The 26,146-nt window shown below is 40.0% G+C and overlaps 1 protein-coding gene across 3 annotated transcripts in view; it reads right to left on the bottom strand.

Moving 5' to 3' along the window:
- The window catches only part of LOC125451906 (DNA topoisomerase 1-like), a 104,655-nt gene that overhangs the window by 19,356 nt on the left and 59,153 nt on the right, over window positions 1-26,146 (bottom strand). The window contains exons 12-17 of one of the 3 annotated variants that reach the window (XM_048529642.2): window positions 20,712-20,881; window positions 13,309-13,424; window positions 10,560-10,681; window positions 8,749-8,871; window positions 3,934-4,121; window positions 2,694-2,838 (exon numbers count right to left, since the gene is read on the bottom strand). In XM_048529642.2, the coding sequence (XP_048385599.1) occupies window positions 2,694-2,838; window positions 3,934-4,121; window positions 8,749-8,871; window positions 10,560-10,681; window positions 13,309-13,424; window positions 20,712-20,881 (864 nt within the window). Of the gene's footprint in view, window positions 1-2,693; window positions 2,839-3,933; window positions 4,122-8,748; window positions 8,872-10,559; window positions 10,682-13,308; window positions 13,425-14,844; window positions 15,087-20,711; window positions 20,882-26,146 lie in introns of those variants that run through there. The other 2 variants (XM_048529643.1, XM_048529644.2) reach the window with 2 other exon arrangements.

Genomic DNA, 26,146 nt, shown 5'->3' with positions numbered 1-26,146 from the left:
ATTTTTTTTTAAAAAGGATTGAACAAGTGAAGATTATATTCTTGCTTTAAAATCTGTGACTTAGAATGCCTTTAAGTTTTCAAAATCATTTCCAGTTGGACAATACATAAAACCACCCCAATGAATTAAATTGTGCTATCTAAGCAATCAATCACAAAGGGAGACATTTGGAATTTGGTCAAAGCAATGAGTTCTAAAAAAAGTATGAATTTAAAGATTCTAACAACACAAAAGACATGAAATGATATTAAAGAAATTAAGTCATTTGCACGGTGGAAGTCATTTGAAGTGAAAAAACCACCCTTTTGCTTAAGCAATAAAAGATACAGAATCCCTAGAGCAAAAAGAAAAACTTTCAAGTACAAGTCCAGACACAACCACTGACCTAGTGATGAAGAAACATTTCAAGTGCTCAAAACCTGCCGGGGTCGACCCATGTACATCAAAAATAAGAGGAGTCTTTCAGCATACCTTACCAGTAAGGTAGATCAAGGCTAATCCAATTATTCCATGGTACCACCTAGCCCGACTAAGAGTTTGGTCATCAACAATTGACTTCCTCTGCCTCAAATATATTCAAGGACCTTGCTTCCAATGCCTTGAGGAACAGGATTCTAACGACTCATGGGGAGAAAAAAATCCACCTCAGACTGAAACATGAAGTTTTATTTTAAAGGGACTTTAGTTCTAGATTCTCTCAACATGGTGCATATGTGCAATACATCTTCACAGATGCTGTCAGACCTACTGAGCATTCCCAGCAACTTGTGTTTTTATTCCTTTTACGGAGGAAACCTGTCATCCAATCTGGTCCTCTTAAGACTCCTTAGAATGTTTTATGTTTCAAAACAAACAATTTGCTGCTTTTTCTACTGAACTCCAACACATTCTGGGCCAGGAGCAATGGCCTAGTGGCATCATCACTAGAGAATTAATCCAGAGGCACAGGGGACTCCGGTTCGAATCCCGCCATGCCAAAATGGTGGAGTTTGGATTCAATAAAAATCTGGAATTAAGAGTTTAATGATGACCATTGCCAGCTGTCAGGAAAATCTCTGATTCAAAATTGTCCTTTCAGGGAAGGTAATTGCATTCTATCCCGGGCTGATCCACATGTCATTTCAGAATCCACAGCAATATGGTTGAGTATTAACTATTCTGGGCAATTAAGAGCTGGACAATAACAGATTGGATGTAGTTGTTGCTGGCTAGGCAATGAATTTAAAAAAACCTGGCCAGTCTACCCTTTCCTTATGGGCAGACCAATCATTCCTGGATATTCTTCCAGCAAACATTTTCTGATCTCCAACATACACGGTGCTCTCATTTTATTTGACTGTTTTCAGATATTGGCTTACTCTTGTCACAAAACCGTATGAAGTTTTCTGATATTTATTTACCTCAGTCTGAAAAAAACAGCAAATATTGTTCCATGGATGAGAAACATCAATTTGAGAGGCTCGGACTGTTCTCAGTGGGGAGAAACAAAGCAGAGATATGATGCAAGTTTTTAAAATCATAGCAGGCATGGATAGAGTAGATAGGGGGAAACTGTTCCTCCTTGAAAGGAGGATTGAGGACAAAGAAGCACAAATTTAAAGTGATTTGCAAATGTAGTGAGGGAAAACATTTTCATGAGTGGTCTGGAATGCACTATCTGAAAGTGTGGTGGAGGTAAAGTTATGAGGCTATCAAAAGGGCATTAGGTGATTATGTGAATAAAAACAAGGTGCAAAGGTAGGTGGATAAAGCAGGGGAATAGCAACATGTTATAATGGTCATTGGAGAGATGAAGCTGACACAAATGAGCTGAATGGCCTCCTTCTAAATGGTAGCAATTCTGTAATATTGAATTTTGCTTCTATGACAGTTCTTAATAAGGCAACAGGATTTTCTAAGCAACCTACAGTAAGATAAATTCTCTTATACTTGTTATTCTGTGTGCTTTACTCATTAACACCGCCCTGCCTATTCATCATACTACAAATTTTCAATCTGGTCCCAAACCACAAGATAGATTAAGTAAACAGTAGTTGGCTTTTTAAAATTGATTTACAGGAAGAGGGTGTCACCGTCTCGGCCAGCATTTATTGCCCACTGACAACTGCACACAGAGCAGTTGAGAGTGAAGCACATTGTTGTGGGTCTGGAGTCACAAGTAGACCAGACCAGGTTAGAATGGCAGGTTTCCTCCATAAAAGGAACGGAAACACAAGTTGCTGGGAATGCTCAGTCGATCTGGCAGCAGCTGTGAAGGAAAAAAAGTTAACATTTCAAATCTGGGTGATCCTTCCCCAGAACTGAAAGACCTAAAGGCCATTAGTGAACCAGATGAGGTTTTCCAGCAAGCTACTGAACTTGTTTTTGAAAACCTCGGAGATAGTAAGAACTGCGTTCACTGGGGTCAGAGAGAACACAGAGTGGAGGTGGAGGAACACAGCAGGCCAGGCAGCAGAGGAGTAGGAAAGCTGATGTTTCTTTCCTGCTCCTCCGATGCTGCCTGGCCTGCTGTGTTCCTCCAACTCTATATGGTGTTGTTTTTGAAAACCTCCTTGTGTCAGGAAAGCAAGATGAAGGGAAATGATTCTATGCATTTCTGGTCAAGAAAGAACCAGTTAAAGAACAAGATCGAGCAATAAATCTTGAGCCTTTTACATCAAGAAGAAACTGACAGACATTCAGGGAATACAGACCTTAAGTTTGGAGCTTGGATTGAGCATGATGTATTTAAGTAACCCCTGAACATTTTCTGTCCACGATGCCAACCAGGTCACTTTATTATCAAACCGTATTTCCTTCCAATGGTGATTTTCTGGAGGTTTTGGAACATTGGAATCTCTGAATAAGACAAGATAATAACAACAGTCAAAAAAGACACGTTGAGCAACTTGGCTCATTTAATTTGAGATAGTCTAAAACCCACAGTGAAAACTCGGCAAACCAGTTACTATGCAAAAAAGTGACAGATCACCTCCTGCAATGTAAATTGGAATTATGGGCAGAAGGTCATTCAGCTGTTTACATTTGCTCCATCACTCGATAAGATAACGGCTGAACGGACTGCGGTCTTAAATCCACTTTCCTGCCATAGCTAATAATCCTTGACTACCAAAAATCAAACTTAGTCTTAAATAAATTCAGTAACATTCCCCTTGTTTCTCTTTGCAGCAGAGAACTCCCCATGACTGAAAAAAATTCTCATGTCTTAAAAAAAAAATTTTTTAAATTTTACTTGCACCATATCCTGAGTTAAGATGTTTTAAAGTTGCAAATAATCGTTTAATACCAGGCTGCTTTGACATAGAACTATAAAACCGTTATCTAGGAAGCATGGATGAACTATGTATGTAATCACTGGTTCAGACAACACTCATGAACCCAGTATTTAGAGATATTAAGAACCAGTCTGTCCCAAGTTGCATTGAAATCCAGCTTCAAATTGCCCAGTAACCCCTATCAGAAGCTTTGCAGTTTGATTCCATATTCACTTTGGCAATAACATTAAACTAATGTGCAACAATTAGACTTGATCGTACCCTTTATAATTAACATTTTGGGAGCATATGGTGAGTTGAGTTACCTTAATAGAAGGAGAGAGAAGGAAACAAGAAAACTAGAGACTATAAATATGTCATTACATCAAGCTGAGCTAAAAATAAACCAGAATGAAGCAATGCAACCGAGTCCCAGAGTCCCACCAATTCCCAAAGTTTTTCTTTTAAATCACCATAAGCAGGTGACCAAGGTTAGGTTTTGCTTCAGCAGGAAGGTTCTTGATTATTGTTAAATGCAAGCAGTTATCCCAAGAAAAACAAACTCAAAATATACTGGGGAAGAAGAAAATGTAACAGATTTATGAGGGAAGCTAAAGGATAGAAACCAGATCTGTTCACTCTTGATATTTCATTTCATACATCACGTGCACTTGTTTACCTGCTGCAATTGATAATGACATCTTCAGGTATGATCCTTTTCTTTAGTTTTCCCATCTTCGGATGGTCGCCACGTCCACGAAACAGTCCTGGAGGCTCAATCTTGAAGTTTGCAATTCTTTCCCGATGGCCATCCATTATACAGTAGCCGTACATCTCAGTGATTGCATCTTGTTCTAATTTTAGTTTCTGCAGGAAAAGACTGAATTTTACTCGATAGTTCAAAGTTCCAAACACCCATTTTCTTCCATTCCCGTGCCCATATGGATACACAGGCAAAGCTCAGCGTTTCCGTTATGTATGTTGGAGTAAAGACAAGTACTTCCAGAGTATTTGGTTGTGGGTGTGTCTGGACTCAAAAGTTATCCATTTCAAGTAAGGCAGTATTCACAGCAAAGACCGTGGATATTTTTCACTTTTATAGTCCTGGGTTGTACAGATTAATTGTAGTTTCCCTATTGCAGCAAGGCTATAGGAGCCTTGTGCTGGATTGTAATTTTCTAATGAATTTTTACATTTGAATGAATGAATGAAGTGATGACGTTAATTTCTGCTTTGTCGCCTTCATCTGATGTACCATAAATCTGGTCTGCTTTTCTTCATCAGGTACCATACAGGTCTACAGCACAGAAAACAGCCCTTCTATCGATTCTGCACCAGTCCAAAAAAAGTTAAATAAACTTATCCCATTGCCAAGTTTGCATTTGCAGCTCAAGTGTACACCTGTATATTTCTTAAATGTTATGAAGGTTGTTGCATATTTCACTCTTACAAGTAGCGAGTTCCAGATTCCCACCACTCATCTGCTCAGTCTCCTGCTCCATACCTTAACTTGTGCCATCTGGTCATTGTCCACACCATCAAGGAGAACAATTTATTTGTTAGCTACCCTATGGCCCATCATAATTTTGTTCCAAGGAGGACAAGCCCAGTCTATCCAATATCTCTTCATTGGAAACTCTCCAGCCCAGCCAGCATCCTGGTAAATTTCTGCAGTCACATCTCTCCATGATGATTTCAGAAGTGCACACAAAACTCTACTTGTTGCCAAATCAACCTTTTCTATATAGCCTCCCTGCCCTAAATTCTACCCTTCAGCTAATAATGACAAGTATCTCATGCTTTTTTTAACCACTTTATTTACCTACCCTGCTACCTTACGGAACCAGTGAACATTTGAATAGAATCCCTAGTGGGGAAAGAGGCCGCTTGCTCATCAAATCCACACCAGCCCTCTGAACAGCATCTCACCCACACCCTATCCCATCCCTGTAAGCTGCATTTCCCATGGCTAACCCACCTAGGCTGCACATCCCTGATTACTATGGGCAATTTAGCATGGCCACTCCACATAACCTACACATCTTTTGACATGGGAGAAGCTTGGAGTACCTGAAGGACGCAGACACAGGGGAAAACGTGCAAACTTTGCACACGGTCACCAGAGGCTGCATGTGAACCGGGGTCTCCTGTCTGAGGCAGTAGTGCTGCAAACGAGATGAACTTCAGAAGGAAGGCAAGAAATGACCGCTTGGAATTTCAAGGCAGCCTTGTCCAAATATGGCATCAAGTAGCCCCAATGAGAATAGGTATAAGCTGCAGTTCTAATGACATTCAAGAGGCTCGACACAATTGCAGGACAAAGTAGCCGCTTAATCTGAACACCATCCACTGATGCACAGTAGCAGCAGCAATCTATACAAAGAACCGAACAACTCTAGATTCCTTTGACAGCACCTTCCAATCAACGATCTCCACTATCCAGAAGGTCAAATGCAGATGCATCTGAACAGCAGCTACAAGTTCCACTGCAAGCCACATACCATCTTGACTTGGAACTACGCCACCCTTACTATGGTGATTACCAATTGGCAATAAATACTGTCCTAGACACTATATCCACAACCACGAATGAACAAAAACCTAAAACTGCATTTCCACGATTACCATGGAGTTCCATTTGCTCTCAAGGAACAACTTCAAGTCACATAATTGTGTCAGCAAGAAATTCAATCATCTTTACAATTCTTTCATCTAACTCAACAACATCAGTAATAACCCAGCATAAATTGAAGTGTGGTTTTTGAGCTGAACAGCAATTATGGTGATCAAATGATTCTTTAGACACTAAGCACTCAAAGTGAAAAAGCGGATGTATAGCTTGTTCCAGTAAACAATACTACAAACAGATCCCCCAAGAACATCCTACTGAACAATCAGTGCATAATATATTTTAATACCAAGTGTGGTCTGTACAGACATTCAGTGATCTCATTTCTACAAACGACAACACATTCCATCAAGGTATCCCTGGCTTGCAAGGTGATCTTTCTGTAGAGGATTTTAGCTCCTCTGTGACAGGGGCAAGTGGATGCTGTCTAGGGCTATTTGGTCATGACAATAACTTCCATTAGTAAAATTAGATTGCATGAAGGTGTTAACTTTGTGACATCCTAAATTCCAGTCCTCTTTTTTTCTTTAAATGGTTTCAGTCACATTTTGAGCGTAAAAACCTCAAAACTCTGTATTGTTGGAAGTTTACCAGTGGAGATTATCTTCCAAATGAAGTAAAATTGAGACTGCTTGATGTATGAACAAAAGACTCGGTAATCCAGTTGCCTGTTACTTCAACACACCATCCTGTTATCTGGCCAACATCTGTCTCAGGCTTGCTGCAATGCTCCAGTGAAACTCAGCGTAAGCCGGAAGGACTTCTGAAACTTTACAACTTTAGGCTTGAGCTCTCTCATATTCTTATGATCGCCAAACAGTGGGCCTTATTATAGTCCGCTATCACACACAACCCATCTTTAGCCACTAACCGTCTCCAACAGTAACTATTCACCCTGCTAGCCAGATCATTATCCACTCCCTTGTCTATCCAACTGTTCTTCTCTCCCTTTGGGCTCTATCCCCACCTATTGTTTACTCCTTCCCCACTCCCCCCCCTCCTCCCAACTTCTCCTACCCCCCCCTCCCCCCACCACCACCTTCTATATACAAATCAACACTTTCCTAGCTACCATCAATTCTGAGGAAGGGTCAATTTCTCCCCACAGATACTGCCAGACCTGCTAAGCTTTTCCAGCAATTTCTATTGTTGCACCCAGTGTTAAACAATGACTTAGAATATTTCACAACAATTTGCAGAGCAAGGATTCCTTGGATCTGCATCTCAAAGCAACCCCTAAAACTGGTATGACATTTTGGCATTGCTTACGCCAATCATTCGCTCAGGGAAATTCCCCTCCATGGAACTGGTGAATAATACTTGACGCTTGTTACAGCTTGTGATGTCAGCCTATGAAAAGAAGAGAACTGGGCTGAGAATACGCAAGTCTGACAGACTTTTAAAAACAAAGTCAAAGTCAACTAGGTAAAAAAATGGAAAGTGGTCTCCATCTCGAAGAATCTCCAAAACAAGATACTGAAATCCAACGTTTCATTTGCTGAACACTGCACATTTTTCACCAGTTCTGCATTCAGTTTGCTGAAGTGCAGTTTACTGCACAAGTTGACAACAGCAAAAATTAAGTATTAGAAAACTCAACAGATCTGACAGCACTGGTGCAGACAGAAAAAGTTAACATTTTGAGTCAAAAGATAATTCACCTTTAGAACTGAAAGGCAGATTGGAAAAGATGACAAGTCACCATCATTGTTCTTATGTGGCTGGTAAAAAGAGAACAGAGGTAATGGTGACGCTGCCCAGAGAAGAAGATAAAAGGGAATGCTAATGGTAGTAAAAGACAGACTGAGATGAAAATTGATTGTTACTGGTTGTGAATAGTAGAAATTGGGATAGCTATACTGCAAAATATCCTTCAGTGTTGCCAGGACAAAATCCTGGAAATCTCTCCCTAACAGCATTATGGCTCTACCTAGACATGGACTGCACTGGTTCAAGAAGGTAGCTCAGTACCATCTTCAAGGTTCTTTATGGATAGGCAATAACATCCACCTCCCACAAGTGAATAAAAAAGAAAATCCTTAGCCACAGAAACAATGTAAATATTAACCAGCTGTGGTTATACATTGGCAAGGATGGAGCATGGGTAGTTTAGGAAGAAATGTTTATTCATTAAAACTATGTCTTGTACAATACTTACTCTGAAATGAAGGAAATTCCAGTTTCCAGGAGGAAGCTGCCCTTTGGGTTTCATTATGCATCAAACTGCTTCAAAATTAATCCCTAGGAATACTGTGGAATTAGGAATAGGGGTCCCATACAAGCTCATAACAATAGAAGCAGCCATTTCACCCAGTGCTGGATTCTGGCAGAGGAATTCAAATAGATCTTACTAACATACTCTGTCCCCTTGCCTCTAAAGAGTTTTCCCACAACTGATCTTTACTAGTTAGACTTCTTTCTCTTGCTGTCTCTTCCAAGGAAAAGGTGTAATGTTGGTTCTTTTCCAATCATGGCACAAGTTCCATGGAAATAAGACTTTTGTCTTTAAGATCTGGACACTTGCCATTTTTTGGCTTTTTTAATCATTTTTTTAAAAAAAATTCTGGTTTTATAACCAAGATAGTACCAAAGAATGGCAGCTTTGTCAACTTTTCACTGTACTTGTGTATTCCTATCCTTGAGTACATGTGACAGTGAAAACTAATTCCAGTTTTAACAAAGGGCCAGGTTTGTGCTTAAAATGTTATTGTGAATAGTTTCTTGGTATTCACTATCTCTACTCTCAAATAATGGTTGATGATTTTGTTGAGCCACTAGTACCTGTTAGATTGTACTCTAGCGTGCAATGATTCGCGGGGACAAGAAATCAATTTAAAAAACCTTCTATTTAAAATATTTGCTCACCTGTTTCTCCTCCTTGGGCAATGCTTTCTTGGTCTCCGCTTTTTCAGTGAAGTATTGATGCAGTTGTGTGAAATCGCATTTATTTAGGTCAGTGATTATCATTTTCTCTTGCTCATTCATTTCCTGTACCCAAGAGGAAGGCCGCAATAGTGAATGGGTTAAGTTATATTAACACAATATATCGCTCATAGCGGTTCACAAACTTCCATTTTTTAGTGATATCAGAACTTATACGAAGCTGTACTTTCACATCAAATTATTCTGCATATGGTGGCACACAAAATTAGAGCTGTCAGCGAAAAATCTGAATATTTTGATGACAATCATCTGGAAAGTCTCTCTCCAATCCTGTCAGCTAAGTAAAAACATGAGAGGAGTCCATATTGGTTGCAAACAAAACCTTTTATTTTACACATAGAACCACAGGACACTGGAGCAGAATAGGCCAATCAATCAGTCCTTTCAGTCTGCTCTGTTTTGGTAACTCTTAAATCCAATTCTGGCCTTTTCCCCTATAACTCTTGATTCCATTACTGACTAAAATCTGTCTATCACAACTGTGAATATATTTAAAAACCTAGCCTTAACTATCCTCTGCAGTTAAGAATTCCACAGATTCATTATGCTCAGATGGAATTTCTCCTCGCTTGGTCTTCAATTTGCGGTCCCTTATTTTGACATTAAGCCATCTTCCATCTTTCTACATCTAGTGGGAGCAGTTACCAACACTCATCCAGGACAAAACAGTTCAGGAGCTAATATTCAAAATCCTATCATGCTACAAGCATTGCAATTTGGGTAGAATAGGTGCTAAAAATGTTGCACTACAACAATTTCTTAATCTCAATTTGACAGCGTTTCAAACCCTCAAACTTTAACACCAAAACTGTCAAATCATGGGAATGAACCTACTTGTAAAGTCCCTCTAATTCATATACCATTCCCACCTTCATTACTAGGTCAAAATGATGTTCACCATGGACAGAGGAAAAGAAGCAGGCCATAGCACCCTTGAACTTGTTCTACTATTCAATGAGATCACAGTTGATCAGTGACTAAACTCCACAACGCTATCTTTTATAGGAGATACCTTGATGACTTCATCAATAAAACCTTAAATTATTCAATTAAACCTGAGGTTACCTAAAATTGCCATCTGCAGAAGTGAATTCCAAATTCTGCTATCGTCACCTATCATTTATTACAGGATTATGTGCAGTGGCTTAGGAAGGCCTATAACTGTACCTACTCAAGTTAACCAGGTATGGACAATGAAAGCAGCTTACAGCCTTGTCTATATCCTAATAATAAATGATTTAAAAAAGTGTAAATTACTATTCATATTGTGGTTTATGCTGGACCAGCTCAGATTCAGTTCAGGGAGTGCTAAAATACACACAAGATGCATCAGCACTTACAGAAATAACCACAGGTGCAAAGCGAGCTGTGCAAAGTTCTGCTCAAGTTTCTGAACCTGCAGTGTTAATTTGCCTTTTCACTAATGCAACAGACTTACAGGATTTTCTGTTTTAATGTCACATATGCATTTCTTTTTTGTTGAATTACATTCATCCTGTTAAAAAGTTGATATTCAAGGAAATCGACTGTCATCAAATTAAGAATATGTAAATCACTTAGTTATTTCCATTTGGACTTTAAACTGCTGAACTCTCTCTTCATTCTTCTCTACTACAGTCTTTTAAAGTCCGAATTTTGCAATACCTAATTAATAATTTGTAAGTTAGTCATTAAACTTGATTCTGCTCTTCAATTTTAGGTTTTATCCTTTCTAAATTAAAAGTAACACAAACCTTCTGCCAGTCATGAAAAAAGTTTTGCCTGAAGACTTCCTTTGTAGTGTACTCATGATCCAGCATCTTAGCGTAGAAGGTAGCCACTTCTTCCGCTGCCAGGCTTAACTTCATAGGATTACCTACACAAACAAACCAAATTTATCAAACAAGCTATCAAATATAGAGAGGGTAAAGAGAACCTACAGCAAACCAACAAATTTAAATAAAATTGGGCTGGCTGCGTATTTTCATCAACATCAAAATATGGAAAAGGAAAATGGGGGTTACTGTTTATAAAAACGTTGCCAACACTACAAATTGTTTTTAATTAAGTTTTAAATAACCAAATTGCTAGAAATATTCAGGAAGTCCAACTGCATCTGTGGTGTTACTGACAAAAGGGGGCTCTGGTTTCCTCCCATAATCCAAAGATGTGCAGGCTAGGTGGATTGGCCATGCTAGATTGCCTGTAGTTTTCAGGGGTGTGTGGAGTATAGGGCGTTGGGTCTGGGTGGGATGCTCCAAAGGGCAGTGTGGACTTGTTGGGCCGAAGGGCCTGTTTCCGCACTGTAGGGAATCTAATCTAATCTGGAAATGCCAATTCCTTTTCTCTCTCAAATTGAAAAATGATACCTGACTCGTGCAGCGTTTTAAATATTTCCTGTTTCAATCTCTAGTTTCTATGACCTACAGTAGCCTGTTCTTAAACAGTTAACTTCTCTTTTCACGGATAGTAGGAACTGCCGATGCTGGAGAATCTGAGATAACACTGTGAAGCAGGATGAACACAGCAGGCCAAGCAGCAGAGGAGCAAAAGTTTGACGTTTCAGGTCGAGACCCTTCTTCAAAAATTGGGGAGAAACATCTGGATAACAAAGATACCAACTACTGAAGTGCTATATTTTAAGATGAGAAGTTAAATGAAGCATCCCTACTTTGTTACAATCTCAGTAGATAAAAAGATAGATGAATTCCCAGTGACCTATTTAAAAGGAATCACAAAACACTATTTCAAGTTAAATCTTTTACTACAACAAACTAAATTCAATATTAACTGAACATTATTTAATAGGCAACTAATACTCTAAACGGCAGAAAAATTATCCCTTATCAGATACTTAAAATTCCATTCAACATTTATAGATTCATTATACCACGCTCTCAGCAGAAATATACCCATTTGTAAAGTCTCAAATACTCTCGGCATTTCACCAGACTGTCTTCTCCCTATTGCACTGGTGGGAATTTTCCAAACCAGCTTTAAAAACCGTTCATGGATTAACCAGGAGGTACATTGTCTACTGAAGACTTGAATGCTGCACACCTGGACAAGTGACACCAACATTAACAGGAAACCCAGATACAACCTTTGTAAGGCCATTAGAAATGCCAAGAACCAATACCAGACTAAGCTAGAGACCCAAACTATCCACACAGACACCTGCCATTTGTGTCAAGGCCGAGATGACCTAACGGGCTACGAAAGCAAGGAAAACAGAATAGCAGACAGCTAGGTACAGCAACTGCTCTGCCCAGGACCTTAAGAAACTACGAAGAGTTGATAACACTGCCCAGTCATCACACAAGCCAACCTTCCATCCACTGACTTCATCTATATTTCTCACGGCCTCAGGAAGGCAGCAAATATAATCAAAGATCCTCATACCAGAAGATACAAATGCACCAACAGATCCAAGTTCAGAGATAACAAGGTTTAGAGCGCGATGAACACATCAGGCCAAGCAGCATTAGAGGAGCAGGATTCTTCCCCACTTTTTGGATTTTTAAATGAACCTCTCATTTTAAATTAAATATTGATGTCACTGTGTGCTTTCTCTGCAGCCGTAACACACTATTCCTCCCTCTGCATTTTGTATGCTATGATCTGCCTGAACTGCATGCAAAACAAAAAAACACTTTTCATTTTACCGAGGCACAAGTGGCAATAATAAAATTAAATCAATTCCTTGCAATGAATCCTCCCTAACATAATCTACAAGGAACCGACTAACAACTAATGTTTATAAATTTCTGCAAAGGTCACCTCTTCATAATGGAAACCTGTTCCTGCCAGTGTTCTGCTTCCAAGCCCTAATTACACAGCATTTTGCATTCACACTATTATTTTTTTGACAGCTAGATTCAGAGATCCTCAGAAAACCTGTAAGTCTTTGCATTGTGAAGTCATCTTCCCTGTTCTAGTTAAAACTAGCACATGACCTTCCATAAAATTCAATTCTGGTACCATGTTCCAATGGTACCTCGGTCACATACACTTAGAAACAAAAACAGAAATTGCTGGAAAGAGCTCAGATCTGGAAGCACTTGTGGAGAGGAAGCAGAGTTAATGTTTTGGATCCAGTGAGCCTTCAGAATTGATCGTAACGAGGAAGAGATTGGCATGTGTGGCGAAGATCAAGTATAAATGAGAGGTGGAGAAGGAGCCCAGAGACAAAAAAGGGCAGTAGTGTGGCTCAGTGGTCAGCACTGCTGCCCCACAGCACCAGGGTTCTGGGTTGGACTCCACCTGCAGATGATTGTGGAGCTTGCACATTTTCCATGTCTGTGTGGGTTTTCGGTTTCCTCTCAGTCCGAAGATTGAGATTAAATGGCTGGTTCACCTGGAAGATGTGTCTGGTGCCTTGAATAGTGAGGAGGGAGGAATTAAACAGCAAGCGTTGCAACTTTATAACAAAAATGTTATAATTTCTGATAATTTCTAGAAACATTGGGAGAAAAAAAAAACAGTACCAACACTAATACTTACCATCGTAATAAAAATGAATACCATCAGGAAGTGGCTCATATTCAGGTGCAAACAGCGGACCTTGGTGTTCAAGAAACATCCATTTTACACCATCCTCATAGTGTTCTTCTTCCCACCTGGTGAAGTTAAAGGAAAAGCAAATACAGAAGAGATCGATGCAAAATATTTGATAATGACTGATATTTAAACAGAAAGAAAATACTACTGATACACATTGCATTCTTTAAATCAAAGGTATCCTTCAAGATACCAGGGCAAAGTTCGTATTTTTTGTAAATTTTTATCCAGTAAAAAAGGTCACAGGAAAAAATAATTTTATGTTTGCATGAAAGTGGTCAACAATTTAATTCTTATAATGTTGGATCATGTGACAAACCCTTCCCCAGCCATTTTAGATTATCTCAAGCACTCCATCTTCACATTGTCAACAGTTCAAACTTAAAGTGGGTCATTTCCAAACTTCAGTGAGTAGTGTGTCAACAGTTTGAGGAACTTTTGATGTTATTGCCATTCAAGTTGATTTTTTATCCTCTCATTCCCCTCCTCCTCCCCCACCCACCTATCCCTTATGCAGCTGGAATCAATGTTAATTGAATTGACTATTTTTACCTTCCCTTGTGGAAGCACTTTCGAGATAATAACTCTATCCTTAGAAAAAATTCTTTACCTGATGGATCTTTTGCCAATTATCTTAAAATATGCTCTCTTTGCAAGCTGATTCTTCTGTGGAAGAACTTTCTCACTGTGTATCCTACCAGAGAGCTCTATTTTAAGCACATTATTTCAGAATAAACCACAACGGTTACACAGTGTTGAAGTCTATTCAGCCCATCATGTCTGCACCAGGTCACCAAACTACTGTCCTACCTTCTTTGCCTCACGTTACACATTCTTCTTCAAAATAACTGCCTAACACCCTTCTGGAAGACTTGATTGAACATGCTTCCACCACACATTGCGGCAGCACAGGCTAGAACGTAAGCCTTGGTTCTGTATATTAAAACTCTCAATATCTGCTCATGAACAATCCACTCATCTCTAGTCTTTTTAAGTTTTAACATATTTATAAGCCTGCGATACAACCTTCATTCACCAGTGCTCTGACCAGTTTTCTGGAGAATCCAACTTCAGTTGTTCGATTGCTGATCTTGTGGAAAATGGAATTTTGTTTAATAGGTCCATAGTGCAATTAAAGTTGTTTTTGCTAACAACAGGCAGTTAATTAAATCTCCAGTATTTTTTAAACCTTGTTTTTAAATAGGGGAATGGTGAACTCTGATTCTAAATATCTCTTTACAATCCACCCTACACATTTTTAATTCCTGTCAATTAATCTCACGTAAAAGAAACGTAAAACCTATGATAACATTATATCACCTCAGACGAAATAAGACGGTGAGGGTTAACTAAAATGAAAAACTCAAAACATTATAAACACAAAAATTAGGAGATCATTTCCTTTGTGAAAGCAAGTCTCCTCTTTCCATGAATTCCTACCCTGTCTCAGCTTATTAAAAAATTAAGGTTGCAGCCTACCTCTTTCTTGCAAACCGTACCCTCTGAACAATAGGAATAGTGCATCTTAAAGTCCTAGCAACTGAATTGCTGCACTTCAAGTTCATATTGCTAAAGGCTATTTTTATCACAGTAGCCCCACATCTGAACATAACAAAATATGTGCCAGAGGGGAATTTGATTCAAAACATGTGACACTGAAAAAGAAACTGTCCTACACGAAAGACTTGATTCACTCATTTTTACTTCTTGAACTTTCAACCCGGTAACACTTCCTGTGGTCCTGCTAATTTCCCTTCCCACGGACAACAAACTTCTGTATGTGGGATATGATTCACATCAGCATAATCCTCATTTAAACCAGAGTGAGATATTCAATTTTTATTTGCAAGAGCAGAGGGAAAAGCAAATTAAGATAACAGAAAAGAGAATGGATAATCCTCACTTGTTAGTGATTATGTCAAAGTAGGAAAATACTTTTCAACTATGACAACTGGGTTAAATTGAGCATTTTTGTTCCTTTCTAAATCAGCTCACAGACAATTTCTTGCCAAAAAAAATCTAATTTGGCAAGAATTCAAGGCAATAATGTTAAATATGTTTTCTTTTTGAAGAACTGATACAAAATCATAAGATAATAAAGAGTGTGAAGCTGGATGAACACAGCAGGCCAAGCAGCATCTCAGGAGCACAAAAGCTGACGTTTCGGGCCTAGACCCTCTAGCTTTTGTGCTCCTGAGATGCTGCTTGGCCTGCTGTGTTCATCCAGCTTTACACTTTTTATTATCTTGGATTCTCCAGCATCTGCAGTCCCCATTATCACTGATACAAAATCAAAAGAACTTGATTAATATTTCAAAATATTAATATTAACAGGTCCAATGTTAGTGATATCATTGACTCAAGTTTATCAAATCAGAAACTGGCTGATGGAATTTTACACCAATTTTGATCATGAAGAGGGGTGTTTTTGCAGGGATATTTTCCCAGCGTCCTGCACAATATTTATTCTTTAATGTACAAATCTAGCCCAATAATCACCTCAACGTTTGTTTCACTTGTCTGTGGAATACTGCTGCACGCAAATTGGCTTGCTTTTTGGGTTTAAAACAGAACTGGCTAGAAAGTACTGTTGATCACCTTGATGTCATAAATGTAGTAGGATCCTCTTTTAAAGAGGGTCAAGTGTTGTATGGATGGTGATGTGCCACAGCAGAGGGTGTCATAATTGCAGGTAATAAATTGGAGCTAAGGCCCAGATTAGTTATGGGTTTTCACAGAACATACAGTTAAGATGAGGTCCTTTAGCCTATCAGGTATGTACCATCAAAAATACAATAAGTCAAAACTAATCCCACTTTCCAGCACATGCCTATAGCTTTGAACGTTATGACAGTTAAAATGCTCAAAGTGCTTTTAAAAGGCTTGAGGCTGGCCTCCTCAACTAGCCTCTCAGGCAGTCTGTTTCAGCCACCCACCGCACTCTGGGAGAAAAATATATTTCAAGTTCCCTCTAAACCTCTTACACTTTAACTTAAAATTACCCCCTTGTTATTGACTTTCAACAAAGGAGTCAGCTGTTTTCTGACTGGACCCTTATTATGTCTCTCATAATCTTATACATCTTTATCAGATCACCTCACCAATCAGCCTTCTGGGCTAAAGAAAACAATCCGAGTTTATCCATCCAATCTTCATAGCTATGATGCTCCATCCCAGGCAACATCCTGGGTGAATCTCCTCTGCAGTGAAATAACATTCTTCCTATAGGTCGTGATCAGAACTGCACTGAGTACTATGGCTGTGGCCTAAACAAAGTCCTGAACATCTCCAACGCAAGTTCCTTGCATTTATACTCAATGCCATGACTAAAAATCTTATTGCCTTCTTAACTACCCTATAATACCTGCCTTATCGCTCTCCAGGATCTGTGGACAATCACCCCAAGATCGCTCTGTTCACAAGAGGTTTCTAAAGCCATACTATTCATTGAATACTCCTTGGTCTTGTTACTTCATCCAAAGTACATTAGCCTAATTTCAGGATTAAATTCCATCTGCCACTGATCCGATCATCTCACCAATCTGTATATGTATTCCTGGAAGCCAAGGCCTTCTTTCTCATTGTGCATGACACAAAGATTGACAAACATACTTATTGTACCCCCCTGCCACATTCTCAACATGTATTTCACTTGTGGGATACTGCTGCCTGGAAAATAGCCTGCTTTTCTTAGATTTTAAAAGCATTAACTGGCTAGAAAGTACTTGGGATCACCTTGATGGTATGAAGGGGGTAGGACGTGAAATAACACCACAGAGACCAGTATCCCATCACAAGTCACCCTTTATTTACAAGTGGCAAGTCCTGGACACTGATCCAGCTTCCTCATGAGCCAGCTCTGAAAGAGAACAAGATGTCTGACACAACACAGTGTGCAGCTGGAGGAACACGGTAGGCTGGCAGCAGAGAGCAGGAAAGCTAAAGTTTCAGATCAGGACCCTTCTGAAGTTCTCAGACTCCAGAATCAGCAGTTCTTACTATCTCCAAGATGTCTAACACTCCTGCTTAGCTGTCAGATTAGTAGCCCCAATCAGGGACCCCATAATTGTGAGGTCCACCTGGCTGACCACGTTACATTAAAAGAGGCCTGGTGGTGGTTGTAAGGGTCAAGAGATGTAGGAGTGGCGATGGTGTGCCACAACAAGCTGTTGTCATGATTCCATTCTCATTCCCATTGTTTATATATAATATATCACAAGCAATACAGTACTGCTTCCTATGCTACACCATTAGAAACCAGCCCCCAGTCACAAAAACAGCTTTCAATCATCACCATTTCCCGTCACTATGCCACTACCACTGCCACTGGATGGCAAAGCAGGAGTGGCCTCTAGAGGTCAAAAGGCATACTTGGCACCTATTTCCACTGTTCTTAAACCAAAAACCTAATCAAAGATTGTTTAGAAGTCAGTTAGGAAAAAGAAGCAGGGAAGAGACAAAGAATGGAAATCTTATTATTCTCCCTCTCTACTTTTTCACACTTTAGCTTATTAAAATTCAAATATTAAAAATGCCCTCAACATATTATAAGGAGGTTCAGCTTTATTCATCAATTCCACTTATTTCTGAAGACTGCATATTGATGTAAATTTACAAAAAAAAAGGATTTGATTAAAAGAAATATAATTGTAAGAAAAAAGATAACATTATGGCTTTGGAAATCGTGTCTCACTTACTTAGTTACTTCTTCAAAAAAAACTCAGTTAAGTGGATTGATTAGGGCAGAGTGGTGGACATTATCTATGTGGCCTTCAGTAAGGTGTTCAACAAGGTTCCTTATGGTAGGCTGGTTAGCAAGGTTAGATCAGGAATACAGGGAGAACTAGCCATTTGGCTACAGAACTGGTTTGAACATAGAAGACAGAAGGTGGTGGTGGAGGGTTGCTTTTTAGTCCGGAAGCTTATGACCAGTGGTGTGCCACAAGGATCAGATGACACAAAAATTGTAGGGTGTAGTGAACAGTGAAGAAGGTTACCTCAGAATACAACAGGATCTCGATCATTTGGGCTGATGGGCCAGAGTGGCAGATGGAGTTTAATTCAGGTAAAAGTGAGGTGCTGCATTTTGGAAAGGCAAACCAGGGCAAGGCTTCATGAAAGGTCCTGGGAATGCTGCAGAACAAAGACTTCTGTGACCTTGGAGTGAAGGTTCATAGTTCCCCAAAAGTGGAATCGCAGGTAGATAGAATAGTGAAGGCGGCAATTGGTATTTCCACTCCGCCCTTACTTTTGCCTGGTCAATCTCGATTCCTCCCTCCCCCGACATCCTTGTTTCCATTTCTGGGGCCACACTGACTCCCATAGCTACCTGGACTATACATCCTCACACCCTGTTTCCTGTAAAGACTCCATCCCATTCTCTCAGTTCCTCCATCTCCGTCACATATGTTCAGATGAGGCCAACTTCGACAAGGAAACTTCAAATCTCCACCTTCTCCCTCAGAGTATTCCCCAGCACCGTAGACAACAGGGCCCTCAAACTGGGTTCAACCCATCTCCTGCACTTCCCTCACACCTTCTCTTCCCTCCCACAACAGCAATAGGGTTCCCCTTGTCCTTACCTACCATCATCCACATCAAGATGATCATCATTTCTGCCACCTCCAGCAGGATGCCACCACAAGACACATATTACCCTCCCCTCCCCTCCCTTGTTCGCCTTCTGTAGGGACTACTTCCTCTGGGACACCCTGGTCCACTCTTCCTTCACCTACCCACAGCCCCACAGCACCTACCCCTGCATCCAGTAAAGGTATATCACCTGTCCATTTACCTCCACGCTCCTCATCATCCAAGGGCCCAAACATACTTTCCCAGAATGTAGTCTACTGCATTCATAGCTCACAATGTGGTCTCCTCTACATCGGAGAAATGAAGTGTAGACTTGGTGACAAGTTTACAGAGCATTTACGTTTTGCTCGCAAAATAGACCCTGGGCTGTCTCTTACCTGCCACTTTAAGACACTACCCTGTTCCCTGGCCAACATCGGTGTCGGACTTGCTGCAGTGTTCCAGTAAAACTCAACACAAGCTGGAAGAACTACACCTCATTTTCTGTTTGGGGACCCTGAGCCCGCCAGACTCAATATATAGAGTTCAATAATCTTAGGGGCTAAAGTCTCCCATGTCCTAGCCCCCTACCAAACACACCAGGCCTGGTTATCATTATAGCCTGCATGACATACAACTTATTGTTAGTCACTAGCGGTCCCATTAACAACTATTCACCCTCCTAGCCAGGTTGTTGTCAACCTTTTTGTCTATCCAACTGCTCTTCTCTCTCTCTCTCTCTCTCTCTCTCTCTCTCTCTCTCTCTCTTTGGGCTCTACTCTTTCTTCCCCACACCACATAATCTGTGTACAAACTGACATTTTCCCAACTGCCATCAGTTCTGAGGAAGGGTCACCACATCCGAAATGTTAACTCTTGATATTTTCCTCAGACGCTGCTAGGCCTGCCGAGCTTCCAGCAACTTCTGTTTTTGTTCCTGATTTACAGCATCCACAGTTCTTTCAGTTCTTAGTAAGGCATTTGGTATGCTTGCCTTTATTGGATGTGCACTGAGTATAGGAGTTGCCTGTACAGGACATCAGTTATGCCACTTTTGGAATTCTGCATGTAATTCTAGCTATAGGTTACAGGCAAGATGCTGCAAAACTTGAAAGGGCTTAGAACAGATTTAATAGATGGGGCAAGGGTGGAGGGTTTGAGAGGCTAAAAAGGCTAGGGCTATTTCCCTGGAGCACTGAAGGCTGAGGGGCTACCTTATAGAAGTTCATAAAATCATGAGGGGCATGGATAAGGTAAATAGATAACGTCTTTTTCACCACAGTGGGGGAGTCCAAAACCAGAGGACATAGGTTTAAGGTGAGAGGGGCAAAATTTGAAAGAGACCTAAGGGGCAACTTTTTCACTCGAGAGGGTAGCGTGTGTGTGTATGAAAATGAGTTTCCAGAAGAAGTGGAGAGTGGTACAATTAAAACAGTTAAAAGACATTTAGATGGGTACATGAATAGGAAGTGTTTAGATGGACAGGAACCGAAAGAACTGTGGACGCTGTAAATGAGGAACAAAAGCAAACTTGCTGGACCAGAAATGTTAACTCTTTTTTTTTTCCTTCACAGATGCTGCCAGACCTGCTGAGCTTTTCCAGCAACTTCTGTTTTTGTTTAGATAGATAGGGGCTGGTAAATCAGAATAGATTTATTTCACAAATCTGGTTGGCACAGACGAGCTGGACCAAAGGGGCTGTTTCCGTTTCGTACATCTCTATGACTCTTTTATTAAGCAATGTTTATTCTCCATCCTAAAGCTATTAACCTCACCATTTCCATTTCTCTGCATCTTTTTTCTTCTCTTCCTCCTCCTTCAATTGAGTCTTGCTTTTTACCTCCTTCGTCAGTTTCTGTTTTCCCTCCTTTTCTTTGCTTGTGGTCTTTGATTTCTTCTTCAGGTTCTCAGAAGTACTTCTTGCTGCCTCACTTGCAGATGATGTCTGTTTTGAAATTAGAAGTATAAATGTTTCCTTGATTAAAACATTGAGCATGTCAGCACGTTATTCAAAAAAAAGTTACTGTTGCGCAATTTAGTTGGTTGCTTTTCCAGAAAGAAGTCGAAAAACTGCCGCAGCTAACTCCTGGCTGCTAAGAAGACATTTACGTTTTTTTTCCAAGGAAAGAATTATGGAAAGTGGATGTCAATCAGCAAAACTAATTTGTTTAGCCACCTAAGTCAAAAGCCTATTTCATAAAGTAATTTATTCAATATTCACACATAGAGTCTGCTTGTGGTATTGTGGTCGTGTCCCTACCATTGAACCAGAGCCTCCTGGTCGAAGTCCCACTTGCTCCAGAGGCATGCAAGAACATCTCAAAACAGGTTGATTAAAAATATTGAATGCTTATATGAACAGCCAGCCAGCACTAAGGGGCAGTTATTAAGAATGGCTTCATCAGCACTGCAGCAAGCAATAAACAGACCCTCACCATTTCATTCTAGTTTTAGCGCACTTATATTTAAAAGAAAGACAATAAGTCACAGGAGTAGAAGTAGGCCATTTGACCCATCAAGTATGATCCACCATTCAACAAGACCATGGTTGAATTGATAATCCTTAATTCCATTTTCCTGCCTTTTGCCTGTAACGTATGTAGTTGGGAGTTGTTGCCCTTCGAGAGCTAGTCAGGTGACTGGGAGGCGGAGTTTGGGTCTGGTCCAGAATCAGTTGTGGAGATGAGCTTCATAAATAAAATGTTCTTGTTCAGATTTACCATTTGCCTACCTGGTATATAATTCCTGGTTCCAAAGGAACATAACAATGCTTATACCCATTCATTTCCTTACTGATTACAAGTCTGCTTATTTTAACCTTAAATATACATAATGAACCAGCATCTCAACTCTATGTTAAAGTATGGCACACTCACTACCATCAAAATAAGCTCCTCCTCATCGGTCTTAAATGGTGAGCCCTCATTCTGAGGTTTATGCCCCCCCGAGCGTAGATGCTCTCAAAAGGTGAAACAGCTTCTGTTCCTCTATTCTTCCTGCCTAAGTTCATAATTTCCTATTTTCCAATATTCTATTGACCATTATTGTCCACTCACTTAAAATCAGTTTATATCCTTCCATAGACTTTGCATCATCTTTGCAGTAACCCTACAGTATTGGAAAGAGGCCATTTGGCACATTGGACAACCACTGACCCTTCGAAGTCCATCCAACCCAGACTCTTGCCCCTACCCTATAGTAGTGACCCTGCATTCACCCTAGGTAATCCACTTAGCCGACACATTCCTCAACATATAGGCAATTTAACACAGCCAATCCTACTAACCTACACGACACTGGACTAAGAGGGGAAACTTGAATATCTGGCAGAAACTCACATTGACAGGGAGAATGTGCAAACTCCACACATAGTCACCTGAGGTTGGAATTAAACCTGGATCCCTGGTGCTGAGAGGCGGTAGAGTTAGAGTTAAAGAGTTAGCAACTGTGCTGTGCCCCCACTTGCCTTCCTACTTATTTTTCAGTCATTTGCAAACTTGGCAGTGGTGCATTCTTTTCCATCATCTAAACATATATACTGTATTATTTTGACCCCAGCACTGATCTTTGTGGCATCCCACTACTTACTGGGTGCTATCCTGAAAATGTCCCTTTCTCCCAACTCTGTCTTCAATTAATTAGCCAAGCTTCAGATTATGTTATCATCCCAACACTTTGGATTCTTATTTTATTAAGCATGCTAATGTGCAGTATGTTATCAAACACCTTTTGGAAAATCTAAATATAACTTAACTGTTGGATGGCCTTTATTTATGCTGCTTGTTACCTCCTCAAAACGATTCTAACAAATCTGACAGGAATGATTTGGCCCTCATGAAACTAAGCTGACTCTACTTGTAAGAGGAAAATCAGGAATGGGCATTCAACCACAGTGGGCAGCTAGTGTGGGGGTGCTAGTGTGAAGGAGCGTGCAACTGGCATGATCTATCTCCTGTTTCTTATAGTCCTCACTCGATGATATTTCTAAATCTACCTTTTCTTTCAATATTTTTTGATCTAGCATTCATAGCTCTACGGGATAGAGAATTCTAAATGCCCCCTTATTTTGTAACTACATCGCCTTCTCAGATTATTTCACAAGTGAAAGCTGCTCAGCATTTACCTGGACAAGCTTCGTCAAGATCTTCCATATTTCAATAAAATCACCCTTAATCCAAGGTCTAGGGAATAAAGGGCTAACCTGCTTAGCTGTCTTTGGTAATTCAATCCCCTCATCTCAAGTGATTCAATGGGCTGATTCCTTTCAACTACCTCTAATGCTTCAACCCCTTTGCAATAAAATTTTAGTTGCTATAACTACTTTCTCCATCTACAGGCTAACTTTATGTTTCACGCAACAGAACATCTATATCCTTTAGCACTGCACTTTTTTGGAGTAAACTCCATTTAAATAAGAATATTCAAAAGGAAGATTCAGTATTGTTACGAACATACATGATCTCACATTTTCTGACATAAAACTCCAACTGTCAATTTCTGCCCTACTTAAGTTCAGGATTTTGACCCAGACAGCCAATCCAGTATTCACATTAATATATTATCCAATACCATCTTGTGGAGTGGCATTTTATGTGGCACCTTTTGAATGTCTTTTGGGATTCTAAATATGCGTTCCTTTCTAAAAACAAACCTGCTTGCTTGTTATAACCTCAAGAGTTCAAAAATGTGTTAAACATGATTTTCCTTTCACACAAACCATGCTGCCTCTGCTTAGTTCAGTTAGGATTTCTACTACTTCCTTAATAACAGATTCCAGCATTTTCCCCAATGGCATACATTAGGCCTCTAGTTTCCGGTTTTCTAAATTTGAAATATTGACTTCAGTGACAGACAGAGAAATGCCTATGGATGTGAATCGTATAGACTTCTAGAAGGTGTTTGATAAAGCCCTCATAAGACACCTAGAGTGATTGTGACAAGGTCAGCCAGATGGACCTCAGAATAGCAGCTAAGGTATTAGATCGCTCCCAATCACTAGGCCTGGCCTAGTAAGTAGAACTAATGCCACACAAGTGCTAGGCAAAACAAAAATTTTTAGTGACCAGTCTTTGAAATTCAATGCATTGTCAACAGTACCCCAGCTGCACATTCTGGGGAAATCACCATTGATCAGAAATTTGTCTCAAGCAACAAACAGATCACAGGCTAGGTGTTGACAGAGACTAACTCAGATTGCGACTTCCCAAAATATTTCCAAACTTAATGGCGTAAGTAAGGACTGTGATCACACATTCTCTATTTAATTGGATTAATGCAGCTCCAAACAACACAAAAGTACCTCAAAGAAATTTGTTATCAGATTCACTATTTCAAACATTCACTTCATCCACTAGCAATGGAATGTAGCTACATTTTAAAATAAAAACACTGCACCCACTGACCAAGGGTTCTTCAAAAGCACAGCCAAAATCCATAAGATCTAGAATCTAGAAGAACAAGGGGAACAAACACAAAAAGCACCACGACCCTCGATTACCCTTCCAAGAGATACACCATCCCGAGTATATTTCAAGAAATCTGGCCCCTCTCTTTACACTATGGCTATCCCATTCACTTTGAGAAAGTTTACATCCCCTAATTATCCTATTGTTGTTTTACACATTTCAATGTGTAGTCTACATATTACCTGGGGTTTGTTTGGGATCTATAATACTTTCAGTGCAATCTCGTGCAGGAGTCTTGTGTGAACTCCTAATCAAAACTCTCCCCCAGCTTATTAGATTTTCCAGCTCCATAAATAATTGTTCAAGATCGCAAATGCTCTCCGGTAATTTGTACTAGAAAACGTAAGTAAGTCAAAGGGTATACATAATAGCCTACAAATAAAATCTGTTTAATCATTCAGTGAACAACAGTATTAAGTACCTGTTCTTAATTACTCTCTTGAATGTGCAAGTCTGTTTCACTGAACTGTTGGAGCCTGGATAGTGAAGGCACTCTGCATTGAATAGGGAATCCTGGGACTGTGGCCAAATGATAAGGGAGTGCTGATAGTTATTCAAACATTTCCAAAAGGAATTGGGGTAGACATTGTATAAAATGGTTAGAGGGGTCAGGTTTCTTGAAATTTATCTGGGAGAGGTTTTGACATCAACATGTACAAGGACCAATAGAACACTACAGTGCTGGACCTAATCCTGGGTAACAAATTCAGACAGATATTTAAGGCGGGCAGTGAGAGATATTTAGTGATAGTATGTTTAGGCTTGTTACGGAAAAGGGAAAGATGATCCGCAAAAAGAAAAAAAAACCGCAGATTGGAGGAGAGCAGATTTTATTAAAATAAGGCAGGATTTGGCCAAAGCAGGCTGAATAGCTACTTCCAGGGTAACCTACAGAACAGTGGAGGGCATTCAAAATGGATTTGACAAGAGTACAGGCCAAACACACATTCTCTTTAGGGTGAAATATTGCAACAAATGACCACAGAACCCTAGATGTCTAGGATTATTCAGGGCTGGATAAGGAGGACAAGGGTGGGTTTTAACAGGTACAAATGGAACAATCAGCCAAGGATCTAGTGGGCTACAGAATGTGGAAGGGAGAACAGAAAAAAAAAAAAATCAACCAGAAAAGCAAAAAGGGGGGCATAAAAAACAAACAAACACAGGTGGGCCAGATTAGGGCAAATTCAAAAAGGTATCCTATGAGTACATCAAGGGGAAAAAGGATAACCAGGGAAAGAGTAGGGCTCATTAAGAACCTAGAGGGCAGTAGGTATGCGGAGCCAGAGGACATTTAAAAAGTACTTCACATCTGTCCTCATTGAGAGAAAGATGAAGGGTACAGAATTCAGGAAGAGGAACTGAGGTACTTGAGCAGCTTGATATAGGCAGTGCGAAGATATTGGATGTTTTTGGCAAGCTTATTAGCAGATAAATCCCTAGGTCTGGAAGAGTTGTAACCCAGGCTGCTGTTCAAGACGAAAGAGGAAATTACAGGGGTCTGATTCAAAATTTATAATTCCTCTCTGGCCTCAGAAGAGGTGCCAAGGGACTGGAGAACAGCTAATATGGGTCCACTTTTCAAGACTGGTGGTAGACATAAACAAGGGAAATAAAGATCAGTGAGTCTCATATCATAGACAGGGAAGCTGTTGGAGAAAATTCCAACGGAGAGGCAAAATTTATTGAGGGATTGGCAGCATTGCTTTGTCAGAGGACACCATGTGTAACAAATTTGGTTGAAT

Source organism: Stegostoma tigrinum, chromosome 5, assembly GCF_030684315.1.
Source record: "Stegostoma tigrinum isolate sSteTig4 chromosome 5, sSteTig4.hap1, whole genome shotgun sequence".
NCBI classification, from domain to species: Eukaryota; Metazoa; Chordata; class Chondrichthyes; order Orectolobiformes; family Stegostomatidae; genus Stegostoma; species Stegostoma tigrinum.
This window is presented reverse-complemented; position numbering and strand designations above follow the sequence as displayed.